This window comes from Rissa tridactyla, chromosome 2 (assembly GCF_028500815.1).
Source record: "Rissa tridactyla isolate bRisTri1 chromosome 2, bRisTri1.patW.cur.20221130, whole genome shotgun sequence".
Lineage (NCBI taxonomy): Eukaryota > Metazoa > Chordata > Aves > Charadriiformes > Laridae > Rissa > Rissa tridactyla.
In genome coordinates this window covers 131,151,786-131,174,855 of record NC_071467.1, presented here as the reverse complement: position 1 = coordinate 131,174,855, position 23,070 = coordinate 131,151,786, and the positions used below count along the sequence as shown (strand labels likewise).

Below are 23,070 nucleotides of genomic sequence, written 5' to 3'. Positions count from 1 at the left end.
TCTGTCCACGCTTAAAAGTTTTACAACTTTGCTTCCCTTTTAATCATGGAAATTCACGGAAAATTCAGTCTGTGCCCAAAAAGCACCACAACTGTTAGCAAAGAACAGCAAGTTTTCACTGCAGATAAGACAACAAAGCCTGATCTTTGCTTTGCTGGAGTTCTTTTACATCCCAAGATTGTTAAATACCAACCTGGTTTACCCTTCATTAATTTAGCATGCTTTTCTTGGGAAAGCTTCCTTTCAAGTTCCCATGCCATATAACAACTGCTTTGAATCTGAACCTGACTCCAATCTATTTTTGACACTGCCATCTTCCAGTAGCACTCCAGCCATCGTGTTAATCTCACCAAAATATTTGCATTTCATCACACCTGTCAATCCAATCAAAAGTAAATTATCCCTCTCTGGGATTCACCTCTTCCTCCAAACAGAAAACCAGAGAGCAGACAGCACATGAACAGAAAATATTATGCCATATTTACAGCCAGCATGATCATCTTTCATACTTACACACCCGAGACCAGTTGCCTGTCTCTCTCTGCCTCATATATATATATATCTTTATTAGATGATGGACTCCATATAAAAAGAGTAGACCTATACAGTATCAAAAATTGTTCCACTCTCCCCATCCTAAACTTTTACTAGTACTAGAATGTATAGAATATAAGTATGTATAAACCCTCACCTCCGATGCCCTGCTTGTCAGTTGAAAATGTCCTCTTATGAGCTATGCATAAACATACTATCATTTAACCTTGATGAAGTGCCAGCATAAATTTAAGTTATTAGGCTGTATTTCCAGTGGAAAACATTTCCACGAACACCACACTCCAGCACTCAAAATTCATGGGCTGAACAGTAAGAGTAAACCAAATGAGCAGCACTTAGGGATGACAAATAGATGAGAACACATGTAGAAAGAACATCTCCGGAGATTTTAGCCCCACTCAACTATACATAATCTCTTTCTGAGAAGTTGTGATTTCTTATGTAAGTTTGCATAGCTGCACTGTTACCCTGCTCTTCCATTAGGTCACAGTATTACCATTTTCTAATTATGCCAAGGATTTCAAATTCAGTAAACTTTTGTGCTTTGCACTCATATAAAAGCCAGATACCTAGAAACAAGAGGCTTTTTAATACATACATATTCAGGGCACACCATGTGTCCTAGGTATATACTGTATTTGAAACAACAAAAACCATGGGCAATGTAGAATTATAATAAGTATCTGTTCTAAGTCTACAATATGCAAGTTCAAAAGGCTCTTAAAACAAAAGGAAAAAAGAGTGTTGAGGTATTATGAAGAAAGAATTATAGTCTTCAAAGTATTCTCTAGATGTTAAATCCTAAATAAAGACTTGAAGACTTTGATAGGAAAAAACCTCACTGAGAAAGCAATCAGAACAAATATACAGAACCCATGTCATTCAATACATTTAGGTACCCACACTTTTTTTAGATGAAAAACGTGGAGAATAGGTCACAGACACTAAACAGAGATACAAGCAACCTGTAGCCCTGCAGAATTAGATTAAACCAGAAATCTTCCATTTTTTATTTAGATTAAATAAATATATTTGTAAATTTATATTATACCTTGAAATGCAATCCTTAAATCATCTCATTTGTATACAAAAACTGCAGGCATTTTGATACGAGAGCTGACTCGATGCGCTCTGGAGCTTTAACAGGCAACCGTGCATAATGTTTTTACGTGCTCACATAAAAGAATGACTGCAGGCTAGTATCAGCCTTGGGTTTTTGCCTCCTAATTCTGGCAGGGTTAAAAGACATCTTAGGAGCGTATGCTACTAATATATGAGGATATTGCTCCTGACAGCTTATAGAGAGGCTTCCTGTTGATTCTGTGGGGTCTCCTGCATTCCCATTCCTGCTCAGAGTAACGTCTGCCCTTTCTCCCCTTCACATGCTCCTCTATCAAGGTGTTGCACTGCAGTTTATACTCCACCTACTGAGGAAAACTAGATAGAATTGCATTTAAAGCTACATGTGTTACTCCTTGAATAGTCAGAGGAGTCAGTGTTGAGCAGCACAAGCCACTGCTCCTATCTTCAGGTGCCAAGTACCTAAAAATACACCCAAAAAGCATCAATAAATTAAAGAAAAGCATTCAACTTGCATTTATGTAATAGAAAACCGAACTACAAAGCAACAATGGGCATCAGGTAAACGTATCCAATACAATTTGCAGGCATAATTGAAAGCATTACAGCCTAATCAGACATCTAAAAGCAAAGCATGCTCAAACGAAATGTCTATAGACTCATTAGTTGGCAGCCATTCCATTACAATCACACATAATGTCAGTAGTGCCTTGAACCTGTGCCAATGACAACAGCATAAATTTTGCATCTCATTTCTGTGGTCATAAAATTAATGATCAGTTTAAAAATACTTCTTTGCAAAAGTTATTGCACAAAGAAATGACATGAATGTGTCCCTGTTATGTAGTCACAAGGATAATTAAAGAGTTGATGCTCATTAATATAGTTTCTTGTTTTCCCAGAATACCATATGATTTATCTGGAAGTTGGAAAAAGTTTAATTAACAGTAGATAGCTAACAGTTATAACAATAACAAAAATATGTACATGAACTGACCCTATTCTCCAGTTTCTGCAGTTTACAGTAACCTCTTATAGGTTTGATAGCAGAATCAATATTTTATGTTATCTGTAAAAAAAACATACGTCTTTCCTTATTAAATGCTACCTTTTCCATTACAGCTCATTTATTGATTTAGGAAATGCTGCATACCAAAGAGTAAGTGTACCACATTAGGACTGGAGCATAAAACACGACCTGTCCTTATTGTATGTAACAAGGACTGCACTTCAGTCCCCACCCTCTGTTCTGAAGATTTCCCAACAGATTTATCTGAATATAATGAACAGCATATTACTTTATAAGAATCCGATATAAATAAATAAATAAATCCTAATTTCCCCCACCCCCCCCAGTAATTTTTCTTCTGCAAGAGTATGATTACAGTAATGAACTCCTAGGCATGAAAGACACTACTTCTAAATCTAAAAAAGAGCAAGCAAGGTGTTTCAGCCAATGCCTCCATAAGAGGCTTGCTAGCTCAAGGTCCCCAGATCACTACACGCTTCCATTTTATTTCTAAAAAGGTCTAGACAGAGCGATGCATTAAAATCGCTCAAATGTAAGAGAAATAACGCAACTCACAAAAATAAAAAGACATACGGGTTAAAACATCTTGCTCCTTGCCGTTTCGGAAGGTCCCAACAGCAGGTTGAAATCACTTCCTCCCATCCAATCTCTGCTGCAGTAAGAACCCATGAAAGAAAGAACTGGATAACGCCACCAAGGACATAAACAGAAGGTTCTCACTACACAGTTTTTCACAAAAATAACTAGACAGAGTTGCTTTCAAGCTGGTACAGGTATACTTTAGCCCCTTGGTTAGCATAGCTGCTTATTTTAAGATGCAAGATGACTGGTGGATTGGGTCAGTAGCAGCAAGACTGCATTCTTCCAACAGCCACTTTCTCAACATATGCTTTGCCATGCAATCCGCTCCAACACACACATTCCTGAAGAGTCTTCTAGAGTCTCATATTAATGTGATGGTTTTAATTGCTTGTTTTGTAAAGGCCAAGTAGGAATTCTTCAGCAGCTATTTGTTAAAACAATACTGAAACAGCATTAGGTTTGTAAGCAAATATGCTTCAAGCAAGAAAAGCAACACAGCTTTTACTTGCTGAGCTGCCTCTCATTCTGATGATGCACATCAGGGTAAGACCATTTTGTGCTGCACTGGTGGCTGTGTCTTGTGCTGCTCAAAATTGCACTTGGTATGGGCACTTCACAGGTAACAGCTGCACATAGGTGAAAGGGACAACACAGTGACTTGCCTACAATGAAACCCTCCAGACTTCCAGGGTAGAGTGATATTTGGCACACTTCTAATGCATTTAATGGTCTCTCCAGAAATATGTCATGATGATCCTCAAAGGACTGTCTAACAACCAAGCCATATCTTTCCCATTTATGGTTAAATACTAACGACGTATTTTTGCTCCTGACTGAAAGCTCAAGTGTGTTAAAATATAGAGCTCACATCCACATACTGTTCTGATGACCACAAGCTACTGCTTCCCTTTCTCAAGTCCAAAGAGACTCCTACCTGCTGCCATTTCCTGAAAAATATAGCGTACAGAGACAAAAAAGGATGTATCACCTCCATAGAAAACAGAAAAAAAGAAAAAACAAAGGGCAGAAAATACAAAGCCTTTGCATATAGTTCTACTCTATCAGCTCGACTATTCCCAGGAAGCAGATGTCTCAGACTCCAGCCACTCACTGCCCTGCCAACAGCCAGAGGCATCCAAGTCTTTTAAAGGTTTCCTACAGGTGCTCCCAATAATTACATAGAGAAGAACACCAATGCTCTAGAGACACAGGTTTATCTTCTATTATACTACCGTGAAATGAAAATGAAAGTGGACCTTCATCAGTTTTTATCAGACTGAAAAGTGGTAGTTCAGCAAATGTCAAATCATACTTTTCTACATAAATAGTGCCAAAGTCGTGTGCTGCAGATCAGATACAAGGTGCTCTGAGTGCTTTATGGGGAACTTGTTCTGCAAATTCCCATATTATGACTCGATTTGGCTAGTACTTCTGGTGTCTCACTTTCAACACTGCGCCAAAATCTTTTGTTAAAAGTGATTAAAAATATATATTTTACTAAAATAAATGCAAAGAACAGATGGCAAGTGAGCTTCAAACACAAATAGTTTCTAGGGCTTATAGTGCTTCTGCCAACTTTAGCACTATTTTTAGCATAAATTGAAAACAAGGTTCTTTTAACTAAACATTTTGGCAGCCACGGTATTGATTCAATTAATCTCAAAACAGAGAAATGCCAAAAACTGTATTAACTCAGGATCTCTGACAAAGTCCAGATTTCTATATCCTTAGTGGTATACTAGTCTTATAAAAAATTAATCCAATTTCTATGAAAATTATCTTAGTTTTCAAGTTCTTTCCCAATTCTAAGATCTAGAACAGGTCACCCTGAGTGTGACTATGGCTTTTTGATTTTGCTTAAACTGCTGAGATGCAGAGCCAAATATTTCAAGTGATCAGAAAAAAACTGCATCAGTATCTAAGATAAAAAGACATTTATACTGAGTTCCTTAATTTAAGAATAAAATAAAAATAATAAATGTTCAATAATGTAACTCAATAAATAAAAATACATTTTGTGGAAAGATTAGTGGTTTGGATATTAATACAATTGTACATTTTTGGTCATAAGAACAACATGCACTTTCTTTGCCCGTAAATCAACATTATACTTAACTGTAAAGGTCAGTGTAAAATCAGGTAACCCATCACACATGAGAATTAAATATTTTCCTGTATAATTAATTTTTTTCTTGAATTTTCACATGTACCTATTTCCTCTAAAAAGCTTAATTTTTCAGTGTGTAGACACAAAAGATGCTTTTGCCAGCATATTTACTGACATGACAGGCAACATAAGAAGGCTTATTCTTAAGAGGATGCAAGAAAGTCCTCAAGTTCATCAATCTGGTTGCAAAGAAGTATGTATGTGCTTTCTGAAAGTTAAGAGATACGCGTCTGGATGATTTTAGTTTTAAGGAGCTTGGTTCTACTTGTGCACAGGCTCTTCAATTTTTTTTTTTTTTATTCTTCTTTTAAAACCTCCTTGCCTTATCTTTATGGAAGGTAAGATTCTGCATGCTAGTGGCCAAAGCCCATACAACAAGAGCTCACATACAATACCTTGGTAGAACTGACTAGTCATTACATGCAAAGCCAGTAGAACTTCAAGAACATGCAATGACAAAAGAGTGGAGGGACAAGCTGATGCCCACAAAGCATACTTGTGGAACAACTCACCAGCTGACGGAGCTGCTGTTTGAGAGACGAGAATCAAGTTTCATTATGTTATACAGGAAAGATATGAATTTTGAAAGTATTAGTCCACTTCTTTTGGCCTCCAAAAGATTCTTCTGGATGCCCCTGGAAGGATGACAGGTCACAACTCACAAAATTCTTGGAAATAGCTGCTATAGTATGATAATTAACATTTATCATAATTACTGTACCATGATAATATGGCACATAGTACAAATCATTCTTCACCTCTTCTTTCAGCTACAACAAAGATTATTTGCATGTTATTTGCATTAAAAAATGGAGTAGCTGCTAATGCAAAACAATGAAGAACAAATATAAAGTTTAAACATGCATAGTAGTTTTCATTCTTCCTAGTTTGTTTCAGTGCAGTTTCCACATTTCTGCTTTCATCCCTCCTTTTTTCCTAAAAGATATTATCCTTTTTCACCTTATAGTTTGGGATATTTCTTCTTTCTCTGGAGGAGGGAGGAACAAGAAAATGTCTGACCATCACTGCCACTTCAGTTTTTAACCTTTTCTCAAATTTTCCATTTTTCAAATGTTTAGGTGTGCACAGAGGTACAAGTGGACATAAAAGTTGACCTCACTCAGCTGCTGCCGCTGCTTTGTTGCACTAGTAGCTGGCCAAGAATCTGACTGCTTACCTCCATGTGGGTCCTTTGTTCTACACCTACAGAAGTCACACCTAATTTGTACAGGCCTGAAGTAAGAATGACACAATCAAAGTTTAGCACACACTTCTTAAACTCTGGAAATTACACGAACAACCCATACCTCTGAACCACATTCCCTCAAATATTTTGCAAATAAGTGCAGGCTCCCATTTCTCCTGATTTTTTTCATATTCATGCACATAGATGCACGCAAATTTGGAGAAATTTATCGTCACTTGCAGAAAACAATGGTATAACTTTAGAGCCCTCTCATTTTATTGATGAATACTGAAATAAAACTAAAGCGTCGACATTCACAAGCTTCACCATCTGTACCTAATTCTACGGTCTGAACCAAAGAGAGAAATCATGAAAATTAAAAAAAGAAAAAAAAGCAATATATCCTTCTTAGGAAGCAAATGCACTCAAATAAAAGAATAAGACGATACAATTTTCACAGAAATCAAAGGAAGTTATACAGTTACAATTACAGACTATATCAATTAAATGATCTACTTTACTGGAGATAATGAAATCTCATCTTTATTAATAATTTGTTGAATTGGAAAGAAATTCTGAATCAATTTGCCATTGAAAAAAGTAAATAAACTAGAAATTTTTTGACCTTCAAAAAAAAGCAAACCAGTAAATGCAAACTCTGCTCTTTGTAGACAATCCTCATGTTTATTAGTCATAGCCTCAGAAAATTATTAAGTCTTCAAAAATGTGCTCTCCAGAGAGTCAGATGCATTTGCAATCAAACAGCCATGCCACGTAATTTCATGTTAATCATTTTCTTAATAAAATAATATTTGACTTTTCCACCCTTAATTCTGTTGGACAGTGAGGAGACGGGGGAAACTACATTTTAACTTCAGTAAGAGTGCTGAGGTGCAATATAAAAAAAATAGCAAATTATTTTAATATAATTGTTAAAGAATCATATAGCTCAAGGTTACAAAATCTTGGCAATCTTTGGGAAGTTCCAAGTTGTATTTTCTCTTTCAGTTGAACTGTTATGGCTATATAGCTTGACTTAAAAAGGGATAAGAACTGTAGAAACTTTTTGTGCCTTGTTACAGCATTACTTGCCCAATATGACTTACGTATTTTCACTTTATCAGGAGGCACGCTGTAGCCTACACATTTGAACCTCCTTGTCCAGAAACAGACAGTCCTTCAACTGCAAAAAGTGAAGCTTTGCATAGGCTTTTTTGACCTCACACTGTGACCCTCATACCAGCATCCACAGGCTGTAGGTCATGACCTCAAGAATTAGTATCATGGAAATAAGAGCCCTTCCAGGTTTAGTTACAGAACAGAACACTGTAGCAACAAACTCTTCACTCTTCTCTAAACTGAACCCTGCCGCTTTGTTTTAACTCCACTAGAAGACAATAGATAACCCACACTTCAGTTTTCGTTACTCGCCCACTAAATTGTCTCCTCTCCAACTAAAGGTCTGAGCTCCCGCTGCACTATGAAAACATTCATTCAGTGACGATCGAAAGCCAATATCATATTGCCACTAGATGATCCTATTAAAAGGTTAAAGAAACATCACTATGGAATTGAAAACTTTTGCAATGTTAAGAAAAAAAAGGCTGAAATAAGTTATCCCTATTAAAATCTTATCTCGTAAACCAGCTGCTTTGCATATATTTCCTCTGGAAAAAAAAAAAAACACCGCACCTGTATCTCACGGTCTTTTGCAATACTACGCTATTGTTAATTACGCCAGACACAAGCAGCTCCATTTATATTAAATTCTGAACTATATTTCTAAACTAATCTTTTCCTCAGTAAGTGTTCTCAGGCGTGTTTAATGCAGGAGCGATGGTTTAGCGAGAGCTTTGCAGCCGGGCAGCTCTTCCCCGCGTCCCTCAGCAGGGGGAGCAGCCCCCTCGGCCTCCAGAGCCCCCCGGCCACCAGCATCTTCTGGGGATCCCACCCGCAGCCCGTCAAGTGGGCACAAATACAACAGAGTATGGGAGGAAAAAAAAAAAAAAAGCGCGAGATTTACCTTTATCCTGGAATTCTTGAGGATAACTGCAGAAAAAAAAAAAAAGAAGAAACAACATAAACTCTTGCAAATCCACAGTACTAGAACACAGCATAGAACAATTACTGGCGTTCAACAAGTTTTGTAGTTGAAACTTAGTGTTGCAAGTTTTCATTAATAATTTTTAAGTCTTTTTTTTTGGCTAAAATATTTACTCAGCTTTTCCTTTGCCGTTGCAATTGAGAGAATCCCCAGTCATTTCAAAAGAAAACTTGAACAAAACCAAACTCAGATAGAGCAGCATTTTCTAGGAATATACATCTACTCAGATATCTTCAGGTATTAGCATACAAAAGCATCTTTAATTTTAGTAAACCTCCTAAATGTTAACATATTTGAAAAAGTTTTGGGCCCAAGTAAAAGCCACTAAGTGTACTTTTAAATAACGTGGTCAGTGGGGGGGAAAAAAAAAAATCCACAAATAGTGTGTTTAACTGCAGAAATTTACGAAATCCAAATTAAAAGGTATTAATAATTAAGTAGAAATTTAAAAGCTAATGCATGCCTAAATAAAAAAAAAATTTCAGATAAGAAGATCTCAACTTATTTCATGCCTAAAAAGAATAAAATAAAATTCTGTCATCCCAGAGGGAAAAACTGCTGTTTCTTCAGAGCTAAATCTTGATATTTCAGAAACTAAAATAATCACAGGATACAGTTTTATGTATAAAGATAAATAATGAGGACAGGGTTATGTAAGATGGCACCTCAAAAACCAGGCATGGACTAGAGTTTATGTCAAAAGAAGAGGATTTCACCAGAAATAACTGGCAAATAAAATGCAGCTGTCAAGACCATCTTTATGGACAATAAGCAGTAGTGCATGCGTTAAGCTAGTCAGTAAAGAGATGCTTACAAGTAATGAGCAGGAGAGAAAGGAAGGGTCTAGGGATAAGAAACCGAGATATGCAAACAGAGATAAAAGGCCAGATCTAAGAAATCCTGCGTGGCAAGTAGCAGTAATAGCTAAGCACAGCCTGGTTCGTGGGATGCAAAAAAACAAAGACAACTACAAAATGCATATATTTTGTAGCCTGCATGAAAAGTAAAACACTGTTAACAGTGAATAACATCACAGGAGATGAGGAAGGAATTAGAAATTAAAACAAGGCGTGAAATCATAGGATCATGTAAGTGAACAGCAAAGGATTCGGTGTCAACTGTGCTCGTAACTGCAAGTTCCCTCCTTTGATATTTCATCATTCAAAAAACCATAGTTGAGTCATAAGACTGAAGAAAAAGAGTCAGTAGTGCTGTATCTGCAAGTCATCTGTACAGTCTCAGTTAGCTCAATAACCTAAAAGGGAAAGCAAAAAAAAAAAATATAGAGAGAAAGAAAATCCTGGTTCCTTAATAAAAAAATAATAATAATAAAAAAAAAGTAGATCACTAAGCATTTGTAGCCTGAATCAAAGGCATACAAATCTTCAGTTACAAGACTTCGGGACGTATCTCATGGCTTCCTGCAGTTAGTGTGATACAAAGAATGATGCCCTCGCCAAATGATTGTGCTGTCTTTCAAATTGTAAACAAGTTGCCACAGAGGCAGAAGCATGTCATCAAAGCAAGGGCAAGGAGATACCCAACAGGAGTAATCAGTAGAAAAACACTTTGGAAACAACAATGGGAAAAGAACAGCAAGTACTAGATTATATTCTAGTTGATTAGAGTTGTAAGAAAAAAGATTTTGCAAAGAAAATTTTGTAGCACAAATAAAACTACAGCCAAACCTCTTTAGCTGAATTGTATGACTGAAATTAAAAACACAACAGAACAGAATCTTAAATCATACCTGATATTAAAAAAACCAAACATTAAAAAAAACCCAACAACAAAAAAAAAAACCAACAACCACAACCCTCTGCTTGGTCTGTCATAGTACTTCACTATTTTAACACTGCTGAAAAAAACTTAGGATCTACAAATAATTTGCAGTTGCATTTCAATTTTCCATTACAGACAGAGCTAAACAACAGAATATACAGTAAAGCAAAATCAACATTGAATTATGCTGTTTTATACCAGCTGGGTATGGTGACATGGTGATATGTTCATTCGTATTATCAATGCATTATATTTCTCATATTTTAATGAATCTTACAAAGCAGAGGTGAAGGCAAGCTCTACCCATCCAGCTTGCAATCAGGGTTCAGAATATTACTGCAATTCAAATGGGACAAATCCTTCTGCTCCCATTTCTTACTAAATTGTAGCTGCTTTGAGAAAGATATAAAGACTTGAACCCATGCGGATTATTCGACAAAAATCAGGATCTAGAGAGATTTTTCATGGTTAATGGTTATTAAAAGACTATAAAAACTTAAGTTATCAGTAAGCGACTTTATAACATATTAAAGCCATGAAGCTTACTTACCTTGCCTTAACCTCTTTTATCTTCTTAAGAAGAACTTCCCTTTTTTCTTTTGCTTTCTTGGATAGATTTTCTCCTTTTAGCGTCTGGGAAATAAACGTGTCAATATCTAAATAAAGAAGAAAAAAGAAATACACCTTAAAAAAAAAAGATAAATACTGCCGTAATGAGTTTGTCCTGATACTACTGTGAAAAAACTAAGAAAATTATTTTCAGGCCTACACACAGCGTAGTTAATGGACATTTCAGATTCTAAATGCGATACATTTGTTCCCTGATCTACTTATGCTTAGCACAGCAAATCCTATGGTGACATTTGATTCTTGCTCACTTAATTATGCCACGTAAGTCCTAATAAATTGCAGTACTATAACAATTACTTTCCATCACCTAAAGTAAGGGATAAAGCTAAAACATGGAAATAGCCTTTACGCATGTATTACTGTCATGTTATATCAGAAGTTCAAGTTACAAAAGTGGTTGAGTAATTCATTATTTCAGCAGTAACATGTACCCAGCTACTTATATAGGTCACTTACTGCTTACAGTATTTTCAAATGTTCTCACATTGCCTCTGAACTCCCTATTTGACTAAAAGTTCATATCCAAAGCCTTAATACTGCAAATGATTAGGTAGGCACAATAATTGTATCAAAGGAGTCAAGCCCAAGCGTGCACTTGAAGTTAAGCATACCTGCACTACTAGAATCACAAACTAAGGCTCTAACTTGCATTGTATTTTTTTATTCTTATCCAGAACATATGTTTATATAGTCTTGTACAATCAAAGCATTCCATAAAAGTTACCATCGTTCTTTGTGATATAATGAATATCCATTCCATAGGGTAAAAACAACGCAGTGACTGAGCATGTGGGGGAACATAACTCCTCCAATAGTATGTCTTCTTGGTTAACAAAAATAATTGCCAAAACCAACTGTAAAAATTTCATATAGTTACCAATCAACATATGATTATCCCAAAAAATGAAAAGTCGAAGTATGAACAAAAAATCACGCATGTTAATTTAAATTTCTGGATAATAACTATTCATTGAATAACGGAAAGCATATGTAAGTAACAAACACCCCCACATGGTGCCTGCCCCCCCACACAAACATACTTTGGCTCAATCTGTGTAGATGCCAATAGGTACGGATAGTACAATTTTAATCCTGTAACTTCTCAAATCAGATGTGAGGTTCCTTTTTTGTAATGGAAATACTAAACAACCGATTACATACTCAAATGTTTACATGCAAAAATTTACATTTTAAAACAACATTAAATGAATATTTACTGCAGAGTTCCTAACTGAAAGCCTTAATTGCCTTGGGTTTTGTTTTTTTGGGTTTTTTTTTTTAGAAAACAGATGTTCAATGTTCAACAGAAACATATCCCACTTAATATTACAGGCTGCAAGACAACAAATTAAGTCAAAAGTTACTCTTTGAGAACGCTAGCATAGCTATTACAAAGATTTAATTCTTTATAAATAATTTCCTAGATTATGATATAGACATTTAGATTGGCTTGCTGTCATGACAAAATGTGGCAAAATCTTCATTTTGTAAAGTGTTATAGAGTTCTGAAGAATGATATTGATCCCCCTCCCCATAATATTTTCCAAAGCAGTCCTGAAGAGGGGGGACCCACACTCAGTTCTATGGCATTCCTTCTTTAAAAGGACAGAAGGAAAGGCACTTAACATGTGTATTAATGAATCCTCCAGAAACATCCCCAACAGCCCCTATGCCATAAACTAAGCATCCCTGGAAACGTTTTAATCTAACCCACAGAAAATGTATGCATCTTCATAAATTCCAATAATTGTGATTGCTGACGAAGCAGGAAAATCAGGAGCCATGCAATCCCAAGACATTGGCCACCCACAAAACCACCCTTAGGTCAAAAGACCCGATACTTTCACTACTCGGGGGGCGGGGGGGAAACACCAACAGTTTTTTTCCCTTCAATGAAACCCAACAGGATTTTCCAGCACAGATCAACCTTTCACTCTGGGAGGGACATGCCGATTAAATATTTGTTCCTTCATACTTTTACATATTTGTTTCAAAAATTAGATAGCAGCTTCAAAGTTCTACCTAAGCAGCAATATGCAAAAGCTTAGAGGAATTAGTCATGTTTATAAATAAGAAGCGATGCTTGCACAGTAATCTTTGGACAGCAATTAATCACAGAACTTTGCCTCAACAGTCTTCATTTGAAGTCAGTGGGCTTTTTCACTTCCTGGAAAAGCTCAAAGCCCAGCTGAGAACTCAGTCGTCTTGGTTTTGACTGACTCTCAAAGCTTTTTTCAAACACAAACATCAAGATAATTTGGTTTCTTTCCTCCACGTACTCCTTAATTATGTTATCAGAAGCAAGAATTACCACTTCTGGCTTAGAATGCACTGTTGATACAAAAATTTGAGGACTAAATATATTGTTGACAAAATCTGTTCTTTTCTGGAAAAGTCTGAACTTCAAAAGCCAAAATAATGCAGAATTTTCAACCATGGAGGTACAGGGCTGAAGCAGATGCTCCATCTATTCTCAGCAAAAGTAGGTAATGAGCTGGAGGAGAGGGGGGAAAGAGAGAGACAGAAAGCAAGCAAGCATGCACAAGCTCCTGATAAGCTTGTTTTTTCTAAACAGCAGCAGCAGTTACGGAGAAGATTTCCTTGGGATGGCTTCCCTCTCCTGTGACACTGTAAAACAAGTTCTGTGAGCTTAGGTAGCCACAAACAGAATGTACCGTACTCATCATGGAATACTATTACTTCCGTATGTCCAGAGAGAGCATATAGCTTGATTCATCACAACCCCAAAAGATGAAGACAGACCTGACGTGCACGTGATCTTCAACAGGATGCTAAAGAACCAATACACTTGGAAAATTACACTTTACAGTATCATAGATTTTCTTATCTACTCACAATTACACAGAATGTTATATATCTTGCTCAAGCCACCTTCTGATCTAGCATTGTAAATCCATCCAGGATGTGCCAGATGCACATGAGATAAGTAACTTATCCTAAGCTCCTCTGGACAAGAAGCAAGGAAGTTATCTAAGTTATGATCATCTCTTCACTACCTGTACTTCCACACTATGGAAGAGCATGGAAGCACTATCTGCTCTTAGAAAGAGCTTCATTGGCGGCTTAACATAAAGGAATGTTCACGCAATTTCTATGGCATTCCACAAAGTGATTTACCTCGGAACAAGAACAGAACTGAGGACTTCGGTATGACAGATACAAGTTTCATACAGTGAACTTCAGACAGATGCAGCAAAATCTACCTACCCATTTCTCACTGCTAGTCACTTAACTTGCTCTTCCTTCTCCAAGACAATCCAAAAATTGCTCTCTCCTCTGCTAGTTTAATGCTATACAGAAAAGTGTAAACTAGTCACAAGTACTCGAGTGTAGACGTGTGTGTTTCATGCTTCAGTAGCAGTTGGTGCATTGAGGAATTTAAAAAGTAATACGGTAAACTCCAAAAAGAAAACCTCTTTGAACAGATTGGTGACTTAAAAGCACTTTTACTAACCAGTTACCACACAACAAGCAAAACAAATTATCTATCTCCATAAATTGTTTGTTTCTAACAAACTAAGCAGCTGTTTAGTATCACACATTGCAGAGACTCAGCTGTTTTCTCTGAAAAGACTAAAATTTCAAAGAGAAATAAACTTTGGGAACCTATTCAACATCTCAACTTTTTTTAAGCTTCTGTGTTAGACTGCCTGATAGTTTCAATACCCATATTTGTTGCTCTGTTTCTTAAAGCTCATGATTTTAACTTTGTCTGAACCATACCCTGGAGAAATTATTTGCCTCCAGAAATGAACTGTAGCTGCTGAACTGAAAGATCCGATTGATACGATCCACTCACAAATTGCTCTGTCAATACAGGTTACAAACTGACAGAAAAGGGAAGTCACACCACAGTCTAGCTCTGTCCACTTCAACCAGCTCATACAGCTCAAAGATAACGGCCAGTTCATACAACAGTCAAAAACTAAAAGGCCATTTTAATTTCATTTTCACCTACATTCCTTTCACAAGGAAAAAAGCTAACATTTATTTCTCTTTTCATTGTTAAAATAGTTTGTGGTTCTCCTTACTCCAGTGATTATAAACAGACAACACTACAAGTTTTTCATTGTTTTAAGTCTTATGGGATATTTTCTTTAATGAAGGCTGAAACTACGCAGATGGGCTTTTTCCAGAATGTCGTAAATTTTTAGCCCAAAGCAACTGCTGCGTTAAAGAGAGCTAATCATAACAAATCATAGCAGTTTTGTTGTTTACAAGGTTTAATATCGTGATCATAAGTCACACTTAATAAACAAACATACTTAGGACAGAACTACCTCATTTTTGTGTCAGGGTGGGCCAAACAGACTCTCAGAGAGGCACTCAAAGACTGTGCTCTGGGTCTTCCTTTCTCCTCTCCTTCTATAGAAAACCAACATGTTGTCTATCACATTATCAAAAAGTTAGTCACTTCATCACGTGATGAGTTCATGCCATTCAAGTGACAGAGAACAATTATAAACTGGCAATGAGATAGGTGCGTTTCCACTCACATGGCAGGGCACGCATGTGTCCCTGCTTGTGACCCGAGGAGAATGCAGGCTCCTGATTTGGAGCTGGACACGCATCCGTCATCTGACAAGGGACACTTGCACGGAGTCACCTGGTGGATGCACTGCCAGTCACAGAAGAAGGGAATGGCAGATCAGCAGAACAATTCCTCCAGACACCAGCCTTTTCCATCTCTCTCCTCTGCCTCAAGGACTGAGGTAGCCAAAAGCTGGCTGCAAGCCAGAGAATTTGAGGAGGCAGGCCAGAGAATTTTGGAAGGTAGCTGCAAACTAGGCACATTTGTGCACACACACTGTCCAAAGCCACCAACATTAAACAGACTGCCACGTATCTTTCAACTTCACAAGGGCTGGCATTAGAAAACAATTAATTAATTTGATTTCAAAGTTTTCATGCAGTTCATTAATAGGGAACAGGCCTGAATACAAATCACGGAATCACGGAATTTTCAGAGTTGGAAGGGACCTCTAGAAATCATCTAGTCCAACTCCCCTGCTAAAGCAGGATTGCCTAGAGCACATTACTCAGGACTGCATCCAGGCGGGTCTTGAATGTCTCCAGAGAAGGGGACTCCACAACCTCCCTGGGCAGCCTGTTCCAGTGCTCTGTCACCCTCACCGTAAAGAAGATTTTTCTCATATTTGATCGGAACTGCCTATGTTCCAGCTTGTACCCATTACGCCTCGTCCTGTTACTGGGAACCACTGAAAAGAGTCTGGCTCCATCCTCCTTAAACCCACCCTTTAGATACTTGTAAACATTAATGTCTCCCCTCAGCCTTCTCTTCTCCAGGCCGAAGAGTCCCAGCTCTCAGCCTTTCCTCATAAGGGAGATGCTGTGATCCCTCAATCATCTTTCTTGCCCTATGATGGACTCTCTCTAGTAGTTCCCCATCTGAAGCAGAGATCAAGCAATATCTGTGACTGCCTGTCCTCTTGAATCAAGAAATATCAGGATCTTGCTTCTGCTCTCCCCTTTCCTTCCGAACTATACTTAAAAGTCTCTCTCCAGAGTTCGCTACACTGTCTTTTAAAAAAAAAATATAATATATATATATATACACACACTTACACAGAAACAAAGCACACGATATAAAGTAAAAATGACTGACACACTAAGATGTCTAAAAATACTGCATTGATCCAGCCTAACAAGTAGGTGAGCATTCCTTTTAGTGCAAAATCCTGGAAAGTTTGGCCTGCATAAACTGCTGTACCTTAAATCCCCAAAAGCAGGGCTATCTTGCCATGCTGACACATACAAAAAGAGTATCATGACAAACGTTGACACTCAACAGTTTCTTTAGTGATTTAGAAAGCAGTACACCCAGAGTGCTAAGACTCCTCAAATTAAGTAAACAGATAAGACAACTCTTTTAAGAAGCTTAAAAAAAAAATTATAATCAAGCATATCTAATCTCAAAATGTATCTAATCTCATTGACTGAGTAGTTGAGCATCCTCTGTCTACATTAAAGAGGTGAGAAAAGATCAAGCTGTAACATATTAAGCATACCATGAAAAAAAACACACCAGTACAAATCATGATCAAGTTACAAAGTGATTCCAAATGAACTATAATAAAAAAATGTTAAGGATTAACCTAAAGATTTACACTGTATGCCACATTATGCTGCATCTATTGTGGTTTGTTGACATATGATTATGAAAGAAACGTAAACCCAGTCAGATGAGAAAGATAGACTCCACGTTAATTGAAAAAGACAAACTAAGTGAATAATGAGTATATAAAAAATAGCCTATGCCATTTTTATCACCCGTATATGACACTTATTCTCAAATTTATGGCAGAGACAATTGAACTATGTTTCAAATCACTGGAGGTTATTTCTTACCAGGAATGCCTCTGTGCATTTTTTCACCTCACTGTTTCCATACTTATTCTATTACTACTGAAATACATATATATTACAAAAGCTGTAAATACACATCTACTTAGAAGATGTCTACAACAATCACCCTGGTTTATCTTGTAAAGATAGATTCTTCAGCAAGAACCGGCATTCGTTAAAGCCTTGGAAATGTGAAAAATGATATTTTAAAACAAAGAGTAAAGTTTAAAATAACAGTATCCTTTTAAAATTGAATCAGCCAATGAAGAAGAGCTACACTGAACCTAGGTGGCTATTCCTATGACAGGAATGTAACGAGCAAGTCCAACAGCTGATGAGGAGGTCAAAAAAGGGCAGTTAAGTTTTCTGGGCATCAGGAGTAAATATAACTACCGTAGTGCCCAAAAATAAAAGGTAAACAAAATTAAACTCATGCACTGGATCCACCGTCTTCTAGTTTTCTTGCCTTGTCCTCTTCTGCATGCTATTTCGGAGGATGCAACTAAACAAGTGGGTAAACAATACTAATTTGAAGAAAAAAATTAGAGGAATCACATTGAAAAAAAGGCAATTTGGACAACGTGTGTAAGCATTTAAACAAACTGAATAATATCAGGGTGGAAGTGGTCTCTAGGGCAAGAACATTGGTTTCTGTTTGGTTTTGGGTTTTTGTTCAGTAGAACAAGGAAAATGAATATTGGGACTGGATATAAGGTTCCATATGAACTAGAGAGAGTTTTCTTCCATTTTCATAGCAAAAAAATCTTTGTAACTTTTAAAATATGAATACAGAAGATTCAAACTGGAAATACTGCGAAGTGTGAAAGGAAAACTGAATTTAAAAAAAAACCAATAGGATCCAATCACAGGTGTCATGAAGAGGGAAATGGTAAACAATACACGCATCTAATGATCACGACACCATCAAAAACTTCTAAAAAAATAAAGAATTCTTAACTCCAACAACTAAATCTCCTCTACTGAAAAGACTCAAGAATTTATTTTTTTCCAGTCGAGATGACTGAAGCAACCAGTCTGATTTACATTACAGGAGAAATAATATGCCTTTGGGGAAGGAGCAGCCTCTGAAATCCTTCTCAGCTATGGACAAGCCAAAACTTAAGAGCATGAATCAAAGAGTAAGGAAAAATAAAAATGAACAGGCCTCCAACAATTTACATAACCAATAATAATTTGACAGCAAGAAAAAAGAAAAAAAATAATAAAAAAGGTAACATCCCACTTTGCCAAGCACCTACAGAAAGATCCTGAACATACAAACATGACAGAGGATGCCTTTTCAAAAGAAGAAAAGGCACAGTGGTGTTGGGCTTCCTTCACTAAATTCCAAAATCTCAAGCATCATCTAAAAGGTGCAGAGACACAGGAAGGGAATGAAGAAGGTACATACACTACCACGCACCTCCCAGGTGTAAAAAGGGAGATGAGAGAGCAACAAAATGACTTTGTTCTCCCACCAGAAGTTTAACTCATGACCAGAGGACTCTGTTTCCGTCTCTGGTGTTTCCCTCCCATCACTTGAACAAGTCAGAGGAGAGAGGATGGGATTGTGAAACCCTAACCATCCTCTGCATTAAGCCCATCGCCACACTGATCCTTCCCCTTCAACTTTACAGAAACAGCTTCCTCCTGTTTCCAACTAATACAGTCAGCCCTGAGCTCAAGCTGTGCTTCTGCCTGGAACATTTCAGCACCACTGACATGAAATTGTAATGACCCTGCCAGCATGTGTGACAGAATTTGTTTTTGCGTTAAAAGATACAATATTGTTTAGGTTCAAAGTAAAGCACTCACAAGTCAGAAAGTTTCCTGTGCAACTTTACTTCATCCCCCGGTGTGTTTATGCCCATTATCACCATGTTTAACTACAGGAGCACTTAGTATGTTTTCCAGTAGGACCCCTACTTGTTCAGCATAGTGGGTGGACGGGACTCCAACAATCAATCAAGGGATAAGGAAATCCATATGATGACTCCTCCACTTGTTGCAGTCGTTGGAAATAGTAGGCAAAAAGACCAAGGAAAGGAGGAAGAGCAAAATATTTATAAGGTTTTGTATCTTTCACTGCCTCACTGCTATGCGACTATCAAGCTAAAAAAAGGGTGCTTGTTGCTAGACATTAACTGCATGTTCTCAACAGAACCTGATATGAAGAACTGCCCGGCACTCGTAATGGCCACTGAATATAGACATCCAACTCACATTATTTTCTGGAGAAATCAGCACAGCATGGAAGCAGGTGGATTTGAATTCTAATTCTGTTTCACCATTGATTATTTTTTGCGACCCCAGATCACATCTTGTTTATTACACTAATTTTACCGACGGGAAAACAATATTCCCTCATCTCAAAGAGGTGATGAATCAATACTTGTGAGCCATTAAAATAATACATTAAGAAGCACCCTCGAAGAAGAACATGCAGAAATTAATAACTATCTACTCATTGCAGTCTTTGTATTGTGTAAGGGTTGCTTAATGAATAGTAAAGATATTACAGAGCTCCCTTCTTTCCTCCATTACCATACATCTTCACTACATGAATAGTTTGAGCAAAAAGAAGTGGGAGACTACATAAGTAAAGATTATGAGAACCTAAACATATGAGTGAAAGAACTGCTTACACAGTCAGAACTACTCTAGTTTCTAACTTTCATGCACTTTACTGGTAATATAAAAAAAAAAAAAAGGAAGGAGAGGTTAACGTAATATACACAAACTTTATAAAAGGAATCAGGTTATTGAATTTTTACATTGCATAACCATAGTTATTGTTACATTTGTTTCCCTTTGATAATTCATCAAGCAAGGATTAAAAGTTACAAATTATTAGTTGTTCCTCACCACCCCCATCTCCACCCTGCTAGATTTCTGCTTACTCCATAATTACAGTCATAAAAGTTTTAAGCTCATTTTGCACTAAGTCCCAAACCAAAAGTGTATGTGAACGTAAATTAAGTTGAAAATATTACCATTACAGTTGTAGAGTTGTATTAATCTTTTATACTACCATAATAATAAACCAAAGATTTAAACATCATTGGTAAACCATTCCATTCTCCTCTTAACTTCAGTAACTAAAGTAACCATCTTGTTTTCTTCCAGAAAAGCTGAAGCTGTATAAACTGTACAAACACTGGATACCTGTGTATCACTTAGGCCATTGATCACAGTGACTCTGAAAGAATATATTTCCTTGAGGGAAAATAGGTGTTCTCGTTTCACTTCAAAATACAAACCTTTGTATCACTCTTTCCATGGGAGACTGGATAAAGACAGGGAGACGGACAAGTTGTGTAAACGAGGCACCATGACAAAAAAACAAATCATAGTCTGGAATGATCACATTTGCATCACACCCTGCTCCCCAAAAAAATCCTAAAAGCACTTAAAACATTGAAGAGTTTCAAGATCAGCTTCACCCAGTGAAAATAGCTCCGAACACACACAAACACATACTTCATGTGATCGTAAGGTCCAGAATACAGTAATACCCCAGAAACTACCAAGGTTTGGAAAGGCTCTTTAAGACTAATTTTTTAATTTATTTTTTTTTAATGATTAAGAATTTATGCCATGAGAAGAAATAATCAGAAGCTTTGCTTTTTCCTGGTGGCCTTTCATGCAGATTTTACTATAGATGGTATGATCTGCAAATAACGTAGTTACAAACTGTAGTATTAACTCTTACAATTAAACTTTAAAAAATAAATTAAAAAAAAACCCAGTCTTCCAAGGTGATGGGCTACACTAGATTTTAGCAGCCGTGTAATCAAGTACTTCATTTCAGAGGGAAGACTGTGAAAAGCATGGGTAATTTGAATGGCTTAGTCAGAGCTACGCAGGTTCCTGTGGTAGAAACAGAAGTTCTCAAAAGAAATATACTCCCATTGAAACTGAAATTGTTTCAGGACAGCAAAGCCCTTTATGAGCGTTTCATGAAGATAAATGAAAACTCAAACTGGAAATATACAATTTGTCTTAATGGACAGCAAAAAAATAAGTTTTAAAAAAATAAAATATAAATCTTGAAGATAATAAACATCACTGGTGGTTTTAAGTCTCTATTAATACTATTGCTGATAACTTTTCATGGTGAGAAACCATCTCGTTCCTATGCTCCAATGTATCCATAAGAGCACAGACAGTCAGCGTCAGACGTATTTCACTGATGTGACAATATGCCAGCAATTCAGTAACATCTTAATTCACTTCGACAACATTAGCCTAAGCTGTTTAGCGGGGAAGTTTTGAATTTTTTCAGCTAATTAGGGGAAAGCGGCCCTGCCGGCACCCCAGCAGCCCGGTTTAAGTCCCGACAGCGCCGGCCGAGCCGCTGTCACCACCTGAAGGGGAGAAACACCTTCACCCCACGGCTCAGTGGTCACCTCGGCGGCCAAAGCCAGGGCCTCACCTCCGCTCCCTGCCGCACACGCCTGTCACCCCAGAGGCCTTCCCGCCCCAGGGGTGGCTCTGCAGAGCCGCCCAACGCCTGCCCCCTTCCCAGAGCCCTCCAACACCTCCCTCCTTCCCCGAGGCCCGACGGCCAGCCCGGCAGCGGGAGCCAGACCGCTCTCCTTCCTCATTTCGGGTGCGCCCAGCAGCCGCGGGGAAGGGAACGGCAGCTCCGCGCCAGCGGGAGGAAGTAACGGGGGGAGAGGAACCGGCGGGGTTGGGGGGTGGGGGGGAGCGGCGCGGAGAGGGAAACCCCGAACCCAGGGAGAGGGAGCGAGGGCGCCCAGCGCCCGCTGAAGAGCGCTCCGCCGGGGCTGCGGCACAAGGGGCCGGTCCCCCCGGGCGAGCCCCGGCTGCCCCGGCCCGTCACGCCCCCCTCCGCCCGCCCCCCGGGAAGCCCTTCCTCCCTCTCTCCTTCCCTCCCTCCCTGCGGGCCCTACCTGCCAGGAGGCTGCAGACCTCCTCGGGGATGGCGAGCGCGCCCTGCATGCTGAGGGCGGCGGGGGGCAGCCGGGCGGACGGGGACACCCCTCGGGCGGGGCTCGACGGCTGGGCCCGGCCCCGGTACCGGCGCGACCCCGCCAGGGAGGAAGCGAAGGCCCCGCCCCTCGGCCGCCAACGGCACGGCCGCGAGACACGGGGGCGGGGCTTCGCGCCGCGGGGCGGGGCCGCGGCACGCCTCCGCCCCGCCCTCCGGAGCCGCGCATGCGCTTTCCCCTCCATGTTTGTACCCGCTGCTGGGTGGCCCCCCCACCCCGCCACGAGGGACAGCCTCCCATGTGACCGCTGCCAGCCGCCATTTTGCATGAGGGCACGGTGCAGGCCCCTCCCTCTTGCCAGAATCGAACATGGCGCTCCCCTTGCTCGCCTCCGCCCCGGAGCGGGGAAGACCAAGGAGGAGTTGGCTATTGGATGAGAATGCCCGGAAGTTGCTCTCTGATTGGTCCGTTGTTGTCCCGCCCAAGCGCCAGACCTTTCCCAAACCTCCTCTCACAGGGGCAGGAGGGGAGCTGGGTAGGAAGAGTGATAAATTTTGGACCTAATTTCTTCCAAATATCTTTCCAGCCGTCATTTGGAGCACAGTGCTGACC

The 23,070-nt window shown here is 38.8% G+C and overlaps 1 protein-coding gene across 3 annotated transcripts in view; it reads right to left on the bottom strand.

Moving 5' to 3' along the window:
- SKAP2 (src kinase associated phosphoprotein 2) overlaps positions 1-22,618 on the bottom strand; it is a 122,137-nt gene extending 99,519 nt beyond the window's left edge. For all 3 annotated transcript variants that reach the window (XM_054190158.1, XM_054190159.1, XM_054190160.1), the window contains exons 1-3: positions 22,420-22,618; positions 11,037-11,142; positions 8,624-8,649 (exon numbers count right to left, since the gene is read on the bottom strand). In XM_054190158.1, coding sequence (XP_054046133.1) covers positions 8,624-8,649; positions 11,037-11,142; positions 22,420-22,468 — 181 coding nt within the window. In that variant the 5' untranslated portion in view covers positions 22,469-22,618. The remainder of the gene's footprint in view (positions 1-8,623; positions 8,650-11,036; positions 11,143-22,419) is intronic.
- Positions 22,619-23,070: the final 452 nt, after the last annotated feature.